The 24194-nt window shown below is 37.1% G+C and overlaps 1 protein-coding gene across 2 annotated transcripts in view; it reads right to left on the bottom strand.

The window, feature by feature from the left end:
• Window positions 1–6751, bottom strand: part of tbc1d22b (TBC1 domain family, member 22B) — a 47824-nt gene extending 41073 nt beyond the window's left edge. Inside the window, exon 1 of one of the 2 annotated variants that reach the window (XM_084086396.1) lies at window positions 6472–6751. In XM_084086396.1, coding sequence (XP_083942522.1) covers window positions 6472–6527 — 56 coding nt within the window. In that variant the 5' untranslated portion in view covers window positions 6528–6751. The remainder of the gene's footprint in view (window positions 1–6471) is intronic. The other variant, XM_084086395.1, reaches the window with a different exon arrangement.
• Window positions 6752–24194: the final 17443 nt, after the last annotated feature.

Genomic DNA, 24194 nt, shown 5'->3' on the forward strand with positions numbered 1-24194 from the left:
AAAGACATGAAATTACCACTATACCCAATAGATTAGACATTTCCTCTCCCTAATATGTGGAAAAAAGGAAGTCACAAAGTCTCATGAAAAACAAAATAATTTCTTCAAACTGTGACTGAATTACATAGTAAACAACTAAAGTGACTATAATCACTGAAGCTGTCGGTCAGTTCAGTATGATACTATACAATGGTACATTTAACAAGAGTAGAATATTTACATTTTCCTCAATAAAAATGAGTTTTTGGTTGTTACTAAAAGATATCAATTCAAGCTCAGTGCATTACTGTCAGATTTCCAATTAACAAACATTTAATCCAATTAGTAACTGCACTTAATGCAAAACAATAGTAATTTTATGATTAAATTAACTTTTATGATACATTTTCCCCCAGTGCTACCGCCACCTTGCTGAAGAACGGGAAGGCGGCTGGACCTGATGATATACCAGCAGAGGCCCTGAAAGCAGACCTGAACTCGTCAGTGGAGATGCTGTACCCACTCTTTGAGAAGATCTGGGAGAACGAAGAGATACCGGATGACTGGAAGGAGGGTTATTTAATCAAGCTTCCAAAGAAAGGCGACCTCAGCAATTGTAACATCTACAGAGGTATCACACTCCTGTCAGTGCCAGGCAAGGTCTTCAATCGGATCCTCCTAGAGCGAATGAAAGACGCTGTCGATCCTCAACTACGAGATGAGCAAGCTGGTATCCGGCAGAACCGATCATGTATAGACCAGATCGCAACGTAGTATCATAGTGGAACAGTCTTTGGAGTGGAAATCACCACTGTATATCAACTTCGTCGACTACGAGAAGGCTTTAAATTAGAAGGCTTTAAATAAATTAAATATATATTTTGGGGATATTTAATTTTATTCTATCAATCAATAAATTCCACTAGAAACAAACTTTGTTGTATTATTTTATTTTAATACTGTGAAGCTGCTTTGATACAATCTGTATTGTGAAAAGCGCTATACAAATATACTTGATTTGATTTTGATTTGATTTTGACAGTGTGGATCGAGAGGTCCTATGGAAGCTCCTCCGGTACTACGGCATACCATCCAAGTTGGTAAACCTGATAAAGAGCTCATACGAAGGCATGACCTGTCAAGTGATCCACGCAGGACAGCTCACCAACAGCTTCCGGGTGAACACTGGAGTTCGACAAGGATGCTTGTTATCCCCGTTCCTTTTCCTCATCGCCATCGACTGGATCATGAAGACTTCTACCAGCGAACGCAGAAATGGGATTCAGTGGACCTTATGGAATCAACTCGATGACTTAGACTTCACCGACGACCTCGCACTTCTCTCCCACAGCCAGCAACAAATACAAGAGAAGACCAGTGTGTTGGCAGCCACATCAGCACAAGTTGGACTCATTATCCACAAAGAGAAGACCAAGATCTTTAAAATCAACCCCAGCAACACCAACCCAATCACACTGAGCGGAAGTCCTCTGGAGGAAGTGCAGTCATTCACCTACCTGGGCAGCATCATCGACCAGCATGGTGGAACAGAAGCAGATGTCAAGGCAAGGATTGGTAAAACAAGAGGCGCCTTCATCCAGCTCAAGAACATCTGGGCTTCCAGAGAGCTGACCTTGACCACCAACTGTTCCGACTGTTCAACTCCAATGTGAAATCAGTACTGCTGTACGGCGCCGAAACCTGGAGGACAACCAAGGCCACCAACAGTAAAATCCAAACCTTCATCAACACCTGTCTCAGAAGGATTCTCCACATTCGTTGGCCTGACACTCACTATCAGTAACACCAATCTATGGGAAAGAACCTGCCAACTTCCAGTGGAGGTAGAAATCTGGAAGAGAAGATGGGGTTGGATAGGGCACACCCTTCGCAAACCGCCAACAAACATCACCAGGCAGGCTCTCAGGTGGAACCCTCAAGGCAAGCGGAAGCGAGGCCGCCCAAGAAGCACATGGCGACGCGAACTCGACGCAGACGTCACAAGGATGGGCTTCAACTGGAGTCAACTAGAAAAAATGGCCAAGGACAGAAATCTCTGGAGGTCTACCTTTGGCGGCCCATACCCCGGGAGGGGTGGAGGGCATAAGTAAGTAAGTAAGCTACCGCCACCATCTGTTGAGCATCAGTGGCACTGGTGCTACTGCTCTCAAATGTTAGTCTGGAGCCCTGACTCTGAATATTCAATACATCCCCCGGCACTAGTCAGAAACACGCCGCGAAAACCAAAATCTGGAGAAGTAAAGGTAGTTTAAAACAATTCCTGAGCAAGAGGATAGACCTGCTAGTCCTTGGTGACAGCAAAAAATACATCTCAAATTACAGGTCCAAGCACACTGCTGTGCCCTCCACATTACAACAACATATAAATATGAATCTCTACAATATTAGAGGCTATCGTGAGTTACTGAGCAATATCCTGCACAATGCTGAGATAAGTCCAAAGACTGCAGTGCTATGCAGAATTTTTATGGGCAACACAGGGCAATAGGTGTGGTCATATTGTTGAAAGGAAAATTAACGGTACGGTTGTTACAAGGCCCTTTTCTGTTGAAATCAACACAATACTAAATGCATTATGTGCAAATGGGACCACAGAATAATTGGCAAAAACACAATGCATCTGAAATATGGCTCATCAATTTTTATGAGTACTAAATAAAAAGTAAGTTACTTCCAGATATGTAAGCAAGCCGGTTGCATTTGCATTAAATATTAGGCTGAGCAAGGAGTGTGTTTGAATAAACGAGCAGATTGCCGGAGGGCAGCGTTATTTTAGACTCGTGTTCCTTCTGCTATACACACACACAGATAACTTTTCCACACTATAATCTACATACAAAAGCTAACATAGTAGGAGAGCTATCAATGTAATTATTCATTTCCCTTAATGGGAATTTCACTAAAGTGAATTAAACAAGTCCATAATTCAGCTATCAACAAACAGAACCATACTGTGTCTTTCTGTGACAGTCCTGCTGCTGTACCGGTAAGTACCGGGTGTATTCGGTGCCCGCTGATAGACGTTTCAATTTACAGAGTGTTTGTTAAAGCTTTGAGCATTGCAGTCAATCACAATCATATCTGTTGAGCGCGTGAACACAATAGCCTATCAGAGGTGCTAGTCAGTGAGTTAGTCAGAATCTGCTTAACACCGCTGAAAACGAATGAGGTTTTGCTTTGTTCAACATGAGACGCACACTGTGCAAACACAATGTAAATAAGAGATTCATTGTACAGTTAAGACAGTTTTATTACGACAAGAGTTTTCAGAAGAGTGCAAAATACAGTGAGCTTGCTCTTTAGAGATGGACAGCCTTAGGCTATATCTTGCTTTCTGTTTATTACCCATTCACAATCTGAATACAAGTTTAGTTTTTCATGCTGCTAAGTACACTGCAAAGTTACTGGATTAACAACCACATTTAAATGCATGACTGAATCGGAAACTGTGATGACTGACAGTGATAACCAACGAAACGGGACACTTTTTTTTTTAAGTACTTAAAGGTACAGTTAGTATGTAACTTTTTTGTTCAAAATTCATAATAATGAGTGAGTACAGTACTTTTGTCTTATCCTGAATCCCTAGGGTATATCTACAATAAGCGTTTATATTCAGACTATCTTAGACCGAGCGGTAGGGCTGGGCAATATGGACAAAAAAAAATCATATCTCTGTATTATTTGGCTAAATGGTGATATATGGTATATATCTCGAAGTCGGTATATTTTATTTTTTTCTCTTTGGATACAAAAATTCATTAAAAATAAATAAATAAATGTTTTATATTATTTTCACATCCTGTTTAATGTTGTCCTACAAACAATGATCATATTGAAGACTATGAAAACAATTATAGTGAATGTAACCATACATGTAGGCTGTTACTGTATGTGTATGTTACTGTGGCTCATGTTATTTGACCGAGAAGACACCAAGGTTGTCTGGAGGCATCTAGTATCAGTTTTGCATGCTCTGTCCCTTCTGTTGAATGAGATAAAAGGTGAGGAAAGTGGCCACACCTCTCGTCCACTCATGTTACAGCAGGAACACACCCACTGTGAGTCCACCAACTGCTGCAGATTCCCCTGAACAAGCAACTCAAACCGTCTGGATAACAACCACGCCCAAACACTAACAGCTTCATCTTTCCCATCACAGAGGGGAACTCCAACTGTTTTTAACATCATCTTCACTATGATCTGCTCATAATACAGCAATTTAAACTTTCTGAAGTGATGAGGTCATGAACACTTAAGTAAAACTTTTACATACCAATTTTAAGAGAACCGTTTCAAAAACCGCACAACGATTCTAAGTTGATTAAAGTTGAGGAATTTTTACTTTATTTGATTAAATAAAATAAAAAATATACTGTAGTGCATACTGATTGAGAGAGCATCACTACCATTACCATATAAATAACTTCATATGCAACATTTCAAAAGTTTGGGCTCAGTATGATTTTTTTAAAAAGAAATTAGTACTTTTATTCAACAAGGACACATTAAATTGATCAAAAATTACAGTAAATACAATTACAATGTTACAAAATATTTCTGTTTCAAATAAACACTGTTCTTTTGAACTTTCTATTCATCAAAAAATCCTGGAAAAAATGCATCACGGTTTTGACAAAAATATTAAGCAGCACAACTGTTTGCAACAATGATAAAAATAAGAAATGTTTCTTGAGCAACAAATTAGCATATTAGAATGATTTCTGAAGGATCATGTGACACTGAAGACTGGAGTAATGACTGTTGTATTTTTAAATAAAGTTTAAATATATATATTAAAATACAAAACTTATTTTAAATCACTAATATTTAACAATATAGGCTAACTGTTCATGACTGTATTTTTGATCAAATAAATGATTAGTAAGAATCTTTTTCAAAAACAAAAGCCCAAACTTTTGAACAGTAGTGCAATAATTCTCCCCTTTCTAAAACAAAAATAGCCTAATACAAATTAAAATACTCCCCTAAAATGTTGTTGGTTTTCATGCTGTCTTCACCCTAAAACAGGCAACGTGTACCACGGGATACATATTCTTTAGTCTCTTGTAGGAGGCACGAGAAATAATTTTTTATCCAGTACTGTTGTCAATATCATAGTTGAGTCTGTTTGGAGTATGTGGGTCACATGACTTGGTTAAAATCTTCTGTGCTCGTTTAGTCAGTTTGACCTAAAGCCAACATGTCCGTCCATAGTGCTGGACATTCTGACTTTGTATAAAGTAGGCATATATTAATCTTACTTTTTTTTCTGAAAAAATATTGTAGGAACAATATTACATACCCAGGAGATACAACTCATAAAATCCAAACCATATCAAATATTTAAAAAATTCCTCTGGATATGTTTTACTTAAGTCCAGATGATATTAAAAAATGTCACGAAATAATTTTTTTGATGATCATTTTCCACTCTTGCCTGTTTTAGGGTTAAAGATAAATAAACATATCTGAAAATAAATGTATATATGTTTTCAAGACTGAAATTAAGCTATTGGACATGGCTAGAAATAAATATACTCCCATAAAGGCAATAAAATGCCCCAAAAATGAATTCCATATGCAAATATTACCAAGTATATATAAATATTTCGGTGACGTCAGTACACTAACAGCAGTGAATCTCCTGCACGAGAGTTCCTCTTTAGTTCCTCTTTATCAAGATTATGCAATGGCCCAGTATAAAATCTGATCTACATGAAACTGTCCAGTCATCACAAGCTCACATTCACGCGGAGTCAGATGAACTGATTCTGTCTGTGACCATGAAAATCCAAACAACCTGCAACGAAGCACACTCAGCAAACTCTGCCCAGAGTCAGACTAAACAAAAGCCCCAGCAAAGACAAAGAAGTCAAACCTACATGCCAGCTTTAAGAGCTTTTAATTAAATAGTGTTTAGAAAACAACCAAAACTTGGCAGGAAGTTGTGTTTCCCTTACATAAATTACAATTGCAACCATTGTATAGTACATTGATAGATTGTGCATTTAGTAATTATTACTATTATTAACATCACAACCAAATTATTTGGACATCATATAGTGTAAGCTTTTTGTTTTTAATGACAATGGAGATTAAAACAAAGTTACCGTATTTTGTTGGTGGCGACTATGTTTAACTTACCATGGTGAACTTTTGTTATGGTTGACATTAACCAACATTAACTTCGCTACGATAAGTGGTTTCATAACATGTCCAAATAATCTATAATTGTCTAAATAAGTCATTTATATTTACAACATTTTGATGACCTAAAAACGCAACATATGGCTAGGATGCCAAGCATGCTGTCAAAATAGACAGCTCACTAGGGTTTGACACACATCCATAGAGTCCAGTAAGCAAAGCAGCTGGTCTGAGCCGATATATTAATATAAAATGACTTCTGCTAATAAAATAACACACTTTATAGCTACTTTATAAAAAGAAATAAATGATTAAATTTACCTCCCGGGAACCTTTTGGTTTCTCCTCCAGAAATGAATCCTGTTGTCGGTGGCCATGGCGAGAGGACGCCCAATTTCACTCTGAAACAGCCATGAAACCGAACACCACGCCGTCAGCTGACATGTGCAGATATCCAAAGGTGAAAACGATATGATTAGTTGTATTGCCGCGTGTGCCTGACTTTGTTTTGATTAGTTATCGCGAGTATTTTGCCAACACAGAATGTGCCTACAGCGGTTCTGGATGGACGTCGCCATCTTGGAGGTGCGTGAGGTCGCGCTGTGATTGGCTGAAATGAAGGACAGGTGCAGAGGAGCGGACCAATGGGGTTCGAGTTTTATTAGATGGAGACGCGTATTTAGTTGTATATTTTGATCTCTGCAACGCCTATATTCTCAAATGTTTGCTTGTAATGATGTTTGTAAATTTACACGCTATATAATGTACAGAACAATACAATATTATAGAACATAAAGTGGACAATAGTGCAATACTGAAAATACAGGGGGAAAAAGAAGGGTCTTGGTGTCTGCATTCCAAAGGTTCCATAATCTTCTTCTACCAAAGTTCCAGAACTTTGTATCGCCCCTCCTGATGTTTGTTTGTAATTCCTATTATTCCAAATTATTACCCTGATAGATTTTCATTAGATCCTATTTGAATTATGTTTCAATCACCATAAATTAAAAGCAGTAAAACAAATACTGTCATGATGTATAAATGCTTCACAATTAATATAATTGTAATAAATAAAATAATAAAATAAATGTGATTAATTAACTATGTGATTAATAATAGGTTAACCATTATGCATTACAAAGTATTGATAAAAATGTAATTTCGCAGTTCCCCAATCTGAACACTAGGTGTCAGCAGTCACATATAAATCAGGGTGCTCTGCTCAGGTCTGACTGAAATACTTGCTACAAGTTCCTGTACTTACTAAAGCCTATAATTGCTGTATTCATCTGTTACTACATTATTATTAGCAGAACTATTATTAAACTTTTTCAATCATCATGTTTTTTCAACAATGACTTTCTTTGACAGCAAAGAAAAGTCATTGTTGTCAAACAATGTTGTCAAAGTCAAAGTCAAAACAAGAGCTCCTGTAAAAACCACAAAAAATTCCTTGTGTGTTTGTGCACACTTGGCGAATAAAGCTCATTCTGATTCTGATTCTGATTCTGATTCTGATTCTGATTCTGATTCTTTCTTTATGGTATAAGCCTACATGTAAAACTCTTATTTTACTATGTTGAAAAACTAAAATTACTAAAGCTTTATCACTCTGTTAAACCACAAAAATGGCATGCATTTACTAGAAATGTGAAAGTAAAAGTAAAAGTACTTTTTGTTTTTTTGTGGTAACACTTTACAATAAAGTCACATTATTTAATGCATTAACTTACATTAACAGTGAGCCAACAACTTGTAACAGTATTTATTAATCTTTGTTAAAGTTATTTACCAAAAATAGAGTTAGGTCATATTAGCTCAGATCCATTAAATAATAATAAAAGATAAAACTTGATTTTGATAACGTATTAGTAAATGGTACAAATAATTTTAACGAAGACTAATAGATGCTTTATAAGTATTTTCACAGTTAGTTCATGTTTGTTTAACATATTGTATTTAATTAATAAATGGAACCTTATTGTAAAGTGTTGCCAATTTTGTTCTCTTTATTATAAAAAAAAGTTTGATACTTCATTTTTTTTTATTTTTTTTTTTTACTTTTCAGTCAAAGAATAATAGTTAAATCATGTGTGTGCATTAAAACATGTATGAATTGCTGATATACTAATACTGTACTATATTATAATTAGATTAGTAGTCGCATGCAACGTTAACGTTTCTATTATTAGAATGATTAATAATAAAAAAGGTTAAAAAATAACAACAGCTGCAGATGCGTGCACAAAAAAGCAAATATGCCCAGGACAAAGCAATTATGCAAACATCCTAGTGGAAAGTTGGAAATGATGCTTCCTGTGAACTATATTCCTAGAACCTGTGCACTCAAATAGCTTTTGCTATTGTTGTTATACAAGGGCCCTAAAAAAGAGAAGAACTTCCTCAACATTCATACAGTAACAGTACTCTTATCGCACTGAGTTCATTGGGGTTCATTTACAATGTCTTAAAGTACTGATAAGTATTATGTTTGTGTCCATAATGGATGTGGAAATGAGTGTTATGCTGTGAATGAGTTCACTCTGCTCCTGATGTGTTTGTGTTTGAGACCCTCCCTGCTGAAAAGTTGCCCCCTCTTTAAAGTGCTTCCTTTGAAAGTGCTTTCATTCAGACTCGTGACACACACACACACACACACACACACGAAACAAACAGATGAAAGGTCACGCTGCCTGCGTCCTTCAGGAAGCCATGGCATCTGTGGAATGCTGCTTTATTTTCCTCCTAATTCCCCTGTGTTTGTGTTTTTTCATCAAGTGAGCTCAAAGGCATGTGTGTGTGTGTGTGCAGTTGTTTCCTCAGCGCCACACACTCCCAGAGTCGGGTTATCAAGTGCATGCAGTCGGTTCTGTCTCATTGGTCAGCAGACTGAGACAGGAAGACTTGAAAGACAATATCCTGCTTCAGCAGCATGTGTGTCACTCTTCTCCGAAGGGAAATTATAGGGAAAAACTCCACATAAGCACTTCAAAGCCCACCCAGAAGAGAAGGCTATTGCTCTGATGTTGTTCTTTCATAAGTCACGAGACTTAACTGAGATGTAAAGAAATTAAATAAGATGCAAATGAAACTATTGTTGGCATAAGTGAGATTACTGAAAAAAATCTGGCCTATGACAGATGAATTTGACTAAACTCTGCCCAGATTCAGAGAAAAGGTTATAGTGAAAACTGATGTCAATCAAAAACTAGCCATTTTCCTTAGATCGTATTGATGTTCAGTTTGCCAATGGACATTTGTTGAGAAATGTTTGACTACATTTCCAACTTAAAAAAAAAAAAAAAAAAACTTTCTTGACGTATCTGAGACGTGATCTACTTTTATAGTATTTATTAATATTTTGAATTAGCTTTTATTTTTTAGATTTTTCAGTTTTTTTATATTACAGTTTTTCTCGATTGCTTAAACACTATAACCAGGCTTTTGAACTAAAATTTCAAAACCATAATGCCAGTTATCAAAAAACACACCCATTTCACTAAACTATAAACACTATTCCCTGTTTTGACACATGAGTCAAATTTGTTGAACTGTCACTGCAAAACTTTACACACAAATCCCTTCATTTCTCATTGCCTAGACCATGTTGTCATGTGTAAAGCACTAGCATTCAATATTGTTCACTCAAGTCAGCACAGCTTCAGCTCAGTTAGACACAATTACTGAAGTGAAAACACTAGGAGTCAAAATTTAACACACATCAATCAGATCCTTCAATAGATGGATAAAAGGGCCCAAATCAGTTTATTGAGTTTTGGAACAATGGATCCAGAAAGACATGAAGGAAGAGATCGAGGAGGGATAAGGAGGAGGAGGAGGACGAAGGGCAAGGGCAAGAAGGCAAGCAGTCTCAGATGAAATTCAAGCCACTCTAGTTGCCCATGTCTTTATCAATGGTATGACTATGAGGGAGGCTGAGCTACGAGTAAGGCCAAATTTTAGTCACTTTACCATCGCATTGAGAACCTTCATGTGGCAAACAAAATTCTATCACTGAATAAAATACAAAAATTTCCAATAGTCTTTGATGAGGTGTATTTTCTAGCAAGAAAAGACCAGCCGTCGTACAGTCACACAGAGTGGCTGCAGAGAGTGACAGTGAAGGGAGGGCATCCTTTCTCCTTTATAGTCTTGACTCCAGAATGTTATCTTTCTAGGCTAATGATGGTATTTCAACCATACGTGAAACATTCTTAGACGTGTTCATCATATTGTCTCCTTGAGTGGAGACCCTCCTGTCACGTCCAACACTCTTTACCGTTCCAATACAATTCCATATTAGAATAAGGTTTGCGTGTGCTCTTTTACTGTGATGGTCACACACATCTTACTGTAAGTAAATAAAAAAAATTAGAGGAGAGAGTAAAAAAAAAAAATAATAATATATATTGGTTGTGTCTTTTGTGTTCATCATGTGAAAAGGTTTGTGAGGGGGGAACCACAAGCAACATAACTTACCAGTTTTGGAAATGTTGTTTTGAATTTATTGCACCAGTGTGTTAGACTATATTGTAGTGTGTGTGATTTTGAGGGCTTGTGTGTCCTGTCTGAGGGCAAAGTTTGGTTTTTCAGCAAGAGTGAATGGTTTTGATTGTAGAGCTTCATTTTGACCTGAAAATAGGATGTTTGGGGAACTGGGTGAGACGTTATGGATTTGTGTTTACAGTTTTGAGAATATGAGGCATAGTTTCAAGAAATGTGTTTAAGCAATCGAGAAAAACTGTAAGTTTTAGCAATTTTGTTATGCTTTTTTATTATTTATATCTATATAGCTTTAATTAATATAAATTAATTATTTTTTTTTTAAATTATATATACATATATATATATATATATATATATATATATATATATATATATATATATATATATATATATATATATATATAATATGTCTTTTTGTTTATTTATTTATTTATTTATTTATGAGTAAAAAAAAATGTTCAAGTGTTAGTCAACAATAGCCACATGTGTGATTACTGGGATATTTTTGACAGGATACAATATTGTAACTTAAAAAAGTAAGTTACCTGGTAAGTTAAGTTAAAAAGTAAGTTACCTGGTAAGTTAAGTTAAAAAGTAAGTTACCTGGTTGCCTTAAAATTTTGAGTTCATTGAAATTAAAATTAAAAATTTTAGTTAATGCAACAAAGGAGATTGGTTTAATAAATAGAAACTCAAAATATTATGCTATCTGAACTACATTAATTATATAAGTTGATTTGACAAAATATAAAAAGTTGTGATAACAAATCATGAAAATGAGTTTTTACAGTGTACTTGCTAATTTAAAATGGCATTTTAATCTCAATGCTACCCAGGAGAAATAAACACCTCAGCTCAAATAGAGCATGGTGTTAGTGGATATCAAATGCTGGTGGTTTATTTGCAATATTTTTTTGCCAATAAAAAAAACAAAAACAAAAACAGCAACACTACTGATAAAATGTAAACAAATATGGATAAATGCATCTGTCAAATACAAATAAATGTTTTTTGTTAATGTAACAACTCTTTAGAGATAACTCTAAAGATATTTAATTTATGATATTACTTCTGGGCATTTAAAGTATAATAAACACAAACTAATCTTGGTGTTTTCTTTCATCCAGTCCTTGCAATTTATTCAGAACTGAGGTACAAAGTAAATCAAGCTATAACAAGCCTGGAATCAATAAAAACCTTCATTGTGCTCATTTCATCAGCTCAATGAAAGGCTCTGAACTAAAGCAGATTCTTTCTCCTCAATGAGTACCATGTTGTTCCACCCCAAGGCCTGACACATTGATATCGCCTTCCATAAGGAGTGTGAACACAATAGCTCCCTGCCAAGGACATGCAGTCTCCGTCTGTGCCACCCACAGACTGAAGAGAGACAGTTAGTCTCTGACTCCATCCGGCTCAAAGTGTGTAAGTGTGTGTGTGTGTGTGCGTCTCAGCTCGTTATACAAGAGGCCTGGTTGAGACTGGCACCGGCATCGGAAGCAAGCGGTTGGTCGGAGTGGAAGTGCAGGAAGTGGGTCATGGAAGAGGGGAAGTAGGTCGCAAGAGCACTGACTGGAAGAGTAGAGGAACTGAGGAAAACCCGAAGCACACTCCACCTCCTCTTCTGAGATGTTCTATATTTAAAGTGATCATACATGTGTGAATGGACTTCACTAGAGCAGAAAACTGGGCTCGTTGCATCCCATCGGAAGCAAAAACACAACTGAGATCTCTTTAATATATATATATCAGTTGTCTCTACTAAGCAGCAATGTGATTAAATGCAAAGCAAATGGACTAACGCTGCGTCCGAAATCGCATAGTTTACTGTCTGAGGTACTACATTTGAATTTACTTTGTGACCGTTAAAATTCGGACGTAGGCTACTACATTCGCTATGTTGGTACTGTCCTGTGACCTACCAGTGTTAGTTGTGTCGCTTCACTGCCATTCACAAATCCTTGCCTCATTGGATAGTAAAATGTCCATCAAATGCTCACTTCAGAATCTTGTCAGAAGAAGTAGTTCATACAGGGACTTTTCACCAACTTTTTTCGAATACAATGGATGCATCCAAAATCGAATACTTCCCTAATAGTAGGTAAAAATCAGTTCGTGACAAAAGAAGTGTGTCTGAATTCAAAGTATTCATAACAGAGAAGACAAAAAGTGCCCGGATGATACTTCAAATTCATACTACACACACTTATACTATTAGTCCAGTCATTTTATGAAAAAAGGTTGAACAAATTGCAACAGAAGCAAACTCAACTGATTTTGTATCCTCAATATGTCCTGAATAAGAAAAAAAAAAAGTCCCGAAGAATCGCATTAAGGGAAAGTTTCGAAAAAGACCCAAATATATCCTATTCATACACCTATTCATTCTTTTTCTTACGCGAATAGGGTTTTAATTTCAACTCTTCTGATTATTCTTTTCACTCCTCTATCAGAAATCTTGCGAGGAGCACTGGTCGAGGCAAATTTATGGTGAAATTATTGTCTTTCCACTTCCGTATTATGGCCCCAAAAGTGCCCACTGGACCATTCAGAAGCTTAGAATGGCGCCTATAACCAATGCCATCATTGTGTTTTGCAACAATTAGGTTGCGAAGGTCTTGAGACAGCTCTTTGCTTTTACCCATCATGAGATGTGTCTTGTGTGACACCTTGGCAATGAGACCTTTTTGTAGGCCATCATTTGGGACTGAACCAGCTGTTATTAATTTCCACTGACAGGGGGCTGGATTGCTTTTTAATTACTGTAAGTTTTCAGCAGTTGTCTTGGCTTTCCATGCCTTTTTGCGCCTCCCTTTCTTCATGTGTTCAATACTTTTTCCCTGTGCTGTGTAATTTCACATTATTACACATAACTTAATTTTTTAACTTATTTTTGTTTGTTTCTTTGTATGTATGGCTTACTTGGGTTGTTACCAACATCTGGTGAAAATTTCATGTCAATAGCACCTTTGGAAATATATTTACTGAGAAAAATGATGATGTGTTCAATACTTATTTCTGCCGCTGTATGCAAATTAGCACATACGTAATTAGATTATGCACCGTTTTTCCATGTTAACAAACAATTAAAAAAAAAACTTGTAATACATTTTTTGTTTGTCTTGATGCAAGTAATCAACTCAGTAATTTTCATGGTGATATCTAAAGGTTACATTTTTTACCCTATTCACGTAAGAAAAAGTATGAATAGGATATATTTGGGTCTTTTTCGAAACTTTCCCCTAATGGGGACCCTTCGGGACTTTTTTTTCCTTATTCAGGACATATTGAGGATACAAAATCAGTTGAGTTTGCTTCTGTTGCAATTTGTTCAAGGTTGACTCCCATTTTGGCTTAAAATGACTGGACTATATATAGAACACACTTTTTTAGCGGTCATGGAGTTATTACCTATTCAAAATAAGTAACTACTCAAGAGAGTATGCAATTTCGGACGATATATTCGGACATACTCTTTTGTCGTATACTGTTTTTCCGCATACTAGGAATTATTCGATTTCAGACGCAGGGCTATATCTTACCTCTCAGATTTGTACCCCTCACAAAATGTTAACATGGTTCAGTTTGACCCTGATAGATGCAGTAAATAAACCAATATGGGGGCAAAAAGCATCTTTCTCTGTTGATGAGAAAGTATTCCGACGCACACGCACGCACACACACACGTTGGGTTTCCATGTTTAATGGGGACATTCCATATAGACATAATGATTTTGATACTGTACAAACTGTATACTCTGTCCTCTAACACTAAAGCTACATTTTCAAAAAAAAACATAACTTTGTAATGATTTATAAGCTGTTCTCATGGGGACCAAAAAAAAAAGGGATTTCAGATATTGCTATCTTTGTGGGGCCATTTTGTCCTCATAACGTAGGGTATACCTAAACCACACATACACACACTGTACATACATACATACATATATATGTGTGTGTGGTGTGTGCATGAATACATTGCCCTCTGGGCATTCCAGTGTAAAAATCCCATTGTGTTGCTACAGAGGTAGGTCAGAAGAGTACAGTTACCTCACACATTACAGTCAACAGTGTTCTAAGTGTGTTAACTAAAATGATTCTCGGCAGAGCGATTTCTGTTGTAGATTATGGTGTAATATTCATCAGATGTAAGTTTGTGCAAGTGTAAATCCTTCATGCGCCATGTGGAAACACACCCACCCATCACACAAAAAGAACATGCTGATCTGATGGCTTAATAGTGTGCATGGTTTAGTCATGTCTCCTCAAAGATCTGTGCGGTCTAAAGTCCTGAACTCATGTGGAAGCGGCCTGTCAGTATTGGCAAACATCAAACTTTTTTTCTTTTTTTTTTAGGATGTGATTTTATCATGCCATTTATTGCAACTGCATGATCACAACCACTGCCTTTTGACACTGTTCTGTTGATTTTATCACCAAGGGCCCTAAAAATATTATGATGTTCTGGTTAAAGAGTGACCAAGATTCAATACCACACATCCTCCTCGTGCAGATTCAGATATTCTAGAAGTGTTGTAATATAATGCGACAGGAAGTATAAATTGTGCCCCAGTGCCCTTTGCCTCATAATGCCAGTAAGGGAAGTACGGCCTCATTATGGCCTCTTGAGAGCATCTCTGTTACAAAGGCTTCAGTGCCAGAAAGTTCATGACATCTCATCACGTGCCTCAGACCTGAGTGTTTACATAAGCACGTTGTTAACCACAAACCCGCATGGCCTACATGGACTCAGAACACTATTTGGATACTAAATGTCACTGCATTATATGCACTGTACATTACATACACTGTAAAATCTGATTTTTCAATGTTGTAAATAAAGTATATTGGAGTATGTTCTATCTATCCATCCATCCATCCATCCATCCATCCATCTATCTAACTGCAGTATATTCACGCATCATACGCATGAATGTTTAACACAAAAACAACCACAACAGCGTAGAACTGCTGATGTGTCACAGGTTAATCCTTTCTTTTGTGAAAATGAAAGTGCAGCAATCGAATCCTATCGCATTAAAGTAATTAGTGCATAATTTGTATAAAGAAGCCTATGATGTGGGAGGGAGACGTGAGACTGAGCTGAGAAAAGAGGAAGAAAGTGCAAGTGTTCACTTGTCCATATCTGACTGATCATAGGCCGAGGAATGAGGAAGTGATGCTAGGCTTTACGGGAAACCTGCTAGGAGGGGCTGATGGGAAGGCTTGGTATGTAGGAGGTCTTGCGACAGATGTGCAAAGGGAAACTGTTTGTGTTTGTAAACTCTAGTTGTGTTTTTTTTTTTTCAGTTGCATTATGAAACCTCTAGAACATTTCTGACGTGTTTGAAATTCTAAAACACTTCGCAATATTTGTGTCGTTGCTGGATAATAGGAGTTATTTTCAAGAAATAAACACCTAGTGGTTGCTGTTTTCAGTGTTAAAAATGTATTATTATTATTATTATTATAGCATTATGTAATAAATGATAGTTGTAAACATATAGTTGTGGGAAATTACTCCAGAGGTCAAAGTTCAGAGTAAGAAGAGTCTGTTTGAATGTGCACACCTTCCTGAAAGAATATTTGATATGTTAATAATTTAGCACTTTTTACACTTTAACAAATTTTTTGGTATTATATTGTTTAATGTTCATAGAAGATTTATTTTTCAAAATGATTTGATGTTCTAATTTCATGGGGGAAACAATTCTGAGAATTCGTCACTGGTGTTTGATTTGAGAAATAAAATGAAATAAAATAGAAATAACACAAGTTGCCCATTATGACTGTGAGGTATCATTCATACCTGTGGCACAAATGTTGCAGGACAAGTTATGCAGGGTTTCTTCTCATTTCCCTTCTCATAAATAGACAAAAACGTTCAAATTCCCATTCATTCCGATGCATTTCTCCAGAATGCACATATCCCACCCACCACAAATCATTCTCCAGCATGGGAACTGACTCCAGTGGAGTTCTCAAGTCACTCAAACTCCAGTGAGTAATTTCTGTTGGGGAGGAGGACACACACAGAACCGTCCTCATAACTGCACAAGCTCGTCCCAGCCCTCATATTTGTCCAAACTTGACTGCCGCCACACAGCTATTTACCAACGGATGAATCACAAGGGGTTTGTCAACAACCGTGTGTTTGCCGTTGCAGGTCGGGAAATCGATTCCTGTGCCCTCCCAGTGTAGATGGACAGGAATGTTGCCGAGGTTTGTTCTCGGCTGATGACCTTTAGCTCAAAAGAGCTGAGAGTTGAGTGAGTCACAGAGAAAGGAATGCTGGGTAGCCAAAGGAACCCGCTCGCAAAGGCTTGGGAGAAAGAACTTTAACAGGTAGAAACAGACTCTGATGAGAAAAAGAGTCCGGGTCGTTCTCAGAGGCACATTCCTATCCGAACAGCTCCGGAGAGTCCTGGAAACACAGGAAGCAAACACTCGCTCCCACAGTTCTTAAAACACACACTTACTTTTTTAGAGGCTCATTTGCATGCTAATGTGATCTACAATATTTATCACCACAATTAAAAATACAAAAGCCTTTTAAAATAGACTGTAATGGGTTTTTCCACTGTAAAAAAAAAAAAAAAATGTTTACACAGGTGCCTGCCCGTGTAAACATTGTTTTAGCAATGCTATGGTCTTTTAAGTCTAGTGGATTCTGATTTGCTGTCATTGTTTTTATCATTCATTTGATCATTTATCATTAACTGGAAAAATGGTTCTGAAAAGTGATTCCAATGATATCGTCTCTCTGTGCCGTTATCATTATAGTTGTGACGTAGACTCTGCTGCTCTTTTTACAGACAAGCACGCAGTTACAATTTTGTCTTTGCACTTTCGTTTTTGTGGTACTATAATTTTTCAACAAACCAGTTTAGCGGAAATCCATTTAAAACGAGCGGTTCATGCATAAATCCGTAACATCTTACCTTCGTGCTGTGGACATACTGTATAAACCGGAAAAAAACACAACGAGCGCAGTGCTAAAAGGGGGCGGGGCTATATAGCTACATATGGTCTATATGTAGAATGTTTTTTAGTACTATATCTTTATCGTTATCGTTAATTCGTTATATCGTCCTTGGCGTGAACGGGCCATAAGTCGAAATAGCCACATCTGGCCAAATGTGAATTGTCTGTGCAAGCTTGGTCTCAACAATTATAAGGTTATGTGTGGTTACCAGGGTGTTGCTATGCAGTTTCTGGTGTTCTGAGTTTCTAGGTGGTTGCTGACTAGATTTCAAGCATCTATGATATTCTAGTTTCTAAATATGGTTCACATCCCTCAATCAAAGCAAATGTATGTTTTATACTAAGTTTAATAAAACATTTTTTGTTGTTGTTGTTTAAATACCCTAAAGAATTACTAAATGAATAGGCTACTCGTCTTGACAAGAGCTAATGATACAGAGAATATCATGCAGCTTTTGTGCAGACAATTGTGCATGATTATTGCTCAGTTGAATATGGGAGTATGTATCCAGCTGGGCACGTGAGTAAACACACACACACACACACACACACACACACACACACACACACACACACACACACACACACACACACACACACACACACACACATACGTGTATGAAGCAAATAAAGGTTTATCTGATGGAGGGCACAATGACCTTCACAATAGCCCAAATCATTGTGCCCGTGTGTAGCAGAAACTCTGACTCAATGGGACTAATTATCCAGGTGTAACCTGTGTGAGCCAAACACAGACACACCTGCAGGTGCGGGAGAGATCTGAAACCATCTGGGCCATTTATGAACACATGCAACAACACGGCTGCCTTATTAATATTCTCACTCTCAATTTCCTCTCGTCCGAGTGTTTTGGTGTTGTTCGAACTGTGTGCATGTGTGTGTGGGAAGATTACTTAACAAATCCGGTTCTTTGAGAGGGAGGAGAGCTTGTGCTTTGAGCCAGCTGGGTTTCTCTTTCCATTTCCCAGCAGTGTGAAAGAGCGCAATGAGAAAGAGAGGGAGTGAACAGAATAGCAACTAGAACTCCTAACCCAAGCAAAGGAAAGTTCAGGGTCAGATGAGATAATGTGTTTGATTATTACGATAAAGCATGCTTCCATTCACCCAGCTTCAAAAGACTGGAAAATGCTGACTGATATTTTGTTGGAAGAAATTGTAAACATTTTATTTAAACACATTTGCATTTCCCACACACACTTCAAGAAGTGCTGTTGTGAGCTTAAATTGATATGTATTCCTGATCTGACTCTTAAAATGATTTCTGTTAATGCAGCTTAATTTATTTAGGATAATATGATTTTTTTTTTTTTTTTTTACTAATACAGTTTTTTTCGATTGCTAAACGACAGTGGGCACAACTGGAGTCACATGTGCAAAACTCTAACTACAGTCTGCACAGCAGCAGTTCATGTGGACCAAACTCTAGTTCGTTTTTCATTGCTTGAACACAGTTTTCAAAACTCTACACACTTATCCCATGACTTTAACCACAACCTGCACAACACTGTGGATTTACAGCACTTTGTTCAAATGCTAACATACTGCTGTCAAAACTGTGAACCACACATTCAAAACAGATTTCAGCCTTGTGCCTTTCAAACACTGCTGATTGTGGCCTGATGCTAGAGAGAGGCAGGATTAGCCCCTCAATTATTTGTTTGAATTACAGTATGTACTTTTAGTTTCTACCTTTTTTTTTTCTCATTACTGTAATTCCGTAAATTACTACAGACTATTGAAGCAAACTGTTAATTTTCATTTACCGTACTGTAAAGAATTGTTATGTTCTAAAAATTTAAATACAGTTTTTCTCGATTGTTTACACACATTTTCTGAAAGCATGCCTCATATTCTCAGAACTACACACAAATAAAAAAACACACACACAGTGGGCAAAACCCCTCAATTCTCCTGCAGAATGAAACATTACATTCAAAACAACATTATTATGTTGTTATTTCTTCTCAAAATGGTATTTTGTGTTCAAATGACACACACAAACCATCATATGAATAGACATTTACAGTATTAGAACCAGTTGAACACTGATGTGCTCAATGTAAAACACTATGATGAATGGAAAACACTTCTTCTCCATTCATCATAATGACTTAGGCCTTTTATTTTGTTCAGTGTTCACTTGCTACAGACAGTACATACATAAGTGTGCTGTAAAATATTTGAGAATATTGTTTTTATACTCAGAACACAGAAATGCACGGTAACAAATATATTTTATTTTTCCCACAAAAACAATGTACACAGTGCACATCCCAACCAACACAAAGTTGTACATACAGTGGTCTACATACAAAACAACAGAAAAATTGACTGTATACAGTTACAGTAAAAAAATTATAATAAAAAAAAAAAAAAAATCTATGTTGGCATCCATTGCTCCATTGAAGAGCTCACCTGGTTCCCTTTTATGCTAAAGCTCTGATTGCTAATTGTAAAACTGTGTGACGGGTGTTTGCCCTTGTGATGAGTCAGTGTGCATATTTGAATGGCAGTGTGTTCCTTGTGAAAACAAGAGATTTTCTGCATGAAAATAGTGCCAAAAGCAGAGAACTGTGTGTAGTGTTTTGAAAAAGGTGTGTTTTAGATCTGCAATTTGAGTGTAAAGCAGGAATTGTGCTTGTAGTTTAGCAGAATTGGTTCAGGGGGTGAGTTGGAATGAGTTTTGCAGGTGATGTGAACTGTTTAGCTCAGGTGACTGTTGGTAGTGCAGACTGTAGTTAGAGTTTTGCACATGTAGCTCCAGTTGTGCTCACTGTCGTTTAGCAATCGAAAAAAACTGTAATACCATATATTTATAGTAGTAACCAAAAGTGATGTCTGGAGGAGATATAGTTTTTAATGACCCTACATGTTTGAGTAAACCATCAAAATATAAAGAAAATATTTTATAGATTTTTAAAAAATATTTTAAATAGGAGGTAATAACAAAACACCAAATGTGGTTAAGGTATTTATCAGACAAAATTATTTTGCAACTACAGCTACAGTTTTAATTTTATTGTGAAAAACACATGCATATAACGAAAAGCTCACAGGAAAAAGCATACATTGACTGCAACATAATCAGTTATTAAAATTTCTTTAATCCTCTCTAGTTTTTGCAAGTGTTCATAATTTATTTGTTTGACAGCCTGGCCAAAAATTATGACCGCACAATTTGGCATGTTTCAGTGTGTTATCACAAATAAAACAGCACAACTATACGCAATATGCTTACAAAATCTTTAACAAATGTTTAACAATATTTGTATAAAGGGTGAAGATGTCATTTTTCCTATAGGCTGGACATCACTTTTGGCCACTACTGTATATGTTACCTGTATTGTAGTAAAGAAATCACAAAGAAAATCTCTTTATCTCAAATGTCCAGCAATAAGATTAAAGGAAGTGCAAAAGTCCCAGTAATCTCATGTGTCTCCTCTTGAGTTTCAGAAAGAAACCTCAATGATGCTGTAAATCAGTGAAACGAACAGTTTTTACCTCTTTTTTCCCTCCACAACTGTCTAATTTGATATCCCAACAATGCCTCACACTGCTCAGATTCAATGTCTAATAGTCAGGGTGAACAAAAACATTTCTCATCAAATTCTTCCAAGACCAAATCATCTGAGCTATATGCTCTCTGCATTAAAATTAATTTTACACCTCTACACTCATACTGTACGTCATCTGTGTCTATTTTTAGTTCTCCTTTGAAATCTTAGGAGAAACATCTGAAACGAAGTTCATACATGAACATCTCAGCAATGAAAGAGCATCTTCTGAGCAGTCAAATATTCCTCCGGGTGTAGTGTGGAAAGAAATGATAAAAATATAATTGTGATTATAAATTCTGTCGTATTTAAAAATAGAACAGATGTAACAGATGTTGCATATAAACGCTATAAATAATGCACCACATGTCAAAAATTAAACACACTGATGGTGGCACAATATGCTTCATTGTTGATTTGTCAACAGAGGAGATTTTCAGCTTGGATTTGTAAATATTCAGATATTGTATGGAGCATTTGCCCGGAAAAGTTTGTACTGTTTTGTGGTGATTATGCAACAGCAGCAGGGATGATTCAGCAGTCAAATGTTCACTCATAGATTCCAGCCTTGCAAATTTTCGCCAGCTATTTGACTCTCATTTTAAAACCAGTTTGCACGCGAGGCACTCGCCTCCATTCTTTGACTGCCATTCATCAAACCAGACTGAGGAACTGAGCTTCTCCACAGCCAGTTTCACTCTCACAAGCAGGTTCCTACTAGCACCAAAAAAGGGTTTTACAGCCTGATGCCATAGAAGAGAACATGAAACTATTTCAAGTAAAAAAACATTCAAAAAAAGCGTAAGACCTTGCATGCCTCTGAAATGAATTTCCTTATAGCCTGGGCCACAAAGCTATGGAGCTCATACGTAACGTGCGCGTTTCTCGTGAAATGCAAAAGTTTCGTAAGCAAACTCAAATTTTCTTGGGTGAACGCAAACGCTTTGTTAGAGAAGGCAAAATTATTTAAATAAATATTTCCTGAGCAGACTTTGAATCTGAGCATAATGAAAAAGTATTGTTAGCAAAACTTTCTCTGGGAAACGCAAAGTTTCTTGGGGAAACGCGTACGTTTCTAGTGGAACACAAAAAGTTTTGTGAGGGAATGCAAAGTTTCTTGGGGGGGAAAACGCAAAAGTTTTGTGAGCGAACGCAAACTTCCCCTGACAGCAATGTCAGGAATCCACAAGTACCAGATGTGGGCCGGATCTGGGCCGACATTATGTTGCTGTCTGGGTTTCTTGGAGGGAATGCAAAAGTTTTGTGAGCAAACGCAAAGTGTCTTGGGGGGAACTCAAAAGTTTTGTGAACAAACACAAAGTGAACAAACTCAATGTTTCTTGGGGGGAACGCGTACGTTTCTAGTGGAACACAAAAAGTTTTGTGAGGGAATGCAAAGTTTCTTGGGGGGGAAAACGCAAAAGTTTTGTGAGCGAACTTTGAATCTGAGCATAATGCAAAAGTATTGTTAGCAAAACTTTCTCTGGGAAACGCAAAGTTTCTTGGGGAAACGCGTACGTTTCTAGTGAAACAAAAAGTTCTGTGAGGGAATGCAAAGTTTCTTGGGGGGGAAAACGCAAAAGTTTTGTGAGCGAACGCAAACTTCCCCTGACAGCAATGTCAGGAATCCACAAGTACCAGATGTGGGCCGGATCTGGGCCGACATTATGTTGCTGTCTGGGTTTCTTGGAGGGAATGCAAAAGTTTTGTGAGCGAACGCAAAGTTTCTTGGGGGGAACGCAAAAGTTTTGTGAACAAACTCAAAGTTTCTTGGGGGAATGCAAAAGCATTGAAATAAAAAAAATTCTCTCTTATCTCGTTTCCCCCCCCCCCCCCCCATCACCCTGTCCCTTTAGGGGCTCCGTACAAAGGCCGCTTTTTAAGTCAGCAATTGTATCCTCACCATCATGCTGTTTCAAACCTGTATGCTGTTTATTTTTCTGTGGAACACAAAAGAAGAATTTTTCATGAATCTTCAAGCAGATCTTTTCAACATTTCATAGCGACCATGTCTTTCAAGCTCCACAAAGAAATGGAAGCAAAAAAAGATCAAAGATAAAAAATAAAAAACACAATAAAAGTGCTCACTATATCCATGCCTTCTGAATCCATAATATCTTTGTGTTAAGAACAGACCCAAAGTTAAGTCAATGAAATGAAACCTGACGTTGACACTATTTTTGGACCTGATTGTGGATGTAAATAAGATTTGAGAGCTTCAGCAGATAAAACATTCACCATAAAACGAGGGTTACTTCTTAAACCTAATGTGCTGTTAAAGAAGCTTTATTTTTAAGAGTTTACATAAGCTGTGTGCTATTTATAGCATTCACATATTGAAGAATATTGAACTTGGTATCCATTCATTTGGCTATTTTAGTTCTGCTCTGGTCATCAAAGCTCATGACAGGATGTGTGAATGAATCAGGCGTTGTTTCCCTCTTAAATCGGCCCACGTTAGGTTTAGCTACATACCCCTGCGGATGCCGAGCGATCAGGTGCGCCTCGGGTCATATGTGGCGCATTGTAACTCATTTAGAGCTGCGGCGTAAACTCTGAGAAGGTTTTTTTGTGAGAGGATTAATGAAAGGATTAGCAAGAACGTTCCCTGCTTGTGTGTGTCCTCACAGGGAGGGCAGCAGGAGTTATAGGCACACAATGGGATCAGGTCAGGACGCCCCATGCTGGGGGACCATGCTGTCCTGAGCTACGGTGCATAAGAGATCAATCAACAAATCAGGCTTATTTCTCTGACAAGATTTACCTTAATCGTTTCAAGCACAATCTGAAACTGCTCACTGGCAGAGGATTTATTATTATATTTAACCGATCACGACAGTAGGGTTCTACAAGAATAATTGAATTCATATAAAAAGATTTTTTGATGATAATTCTTTCAAGACAGACCTACCCGAGTGCCAAAAATGACATGCACGGTTTTCTTTATGACTTTTTGTTTTGTTTTTTAAGTTTGGGTGG

This window comes from Abramis brama, assembly GCF_963993115.1.
Source record: "Abramis brama genome assembly, chromosome: 16".
In the NCBI taxonomy this organism is placed as follows: domain Eukaryota; kingdom Metazoa; phylum Chordata; class Actinopteri; order Cypriniformes; family Leuciscidae; genus Abramis; species Abramis brama.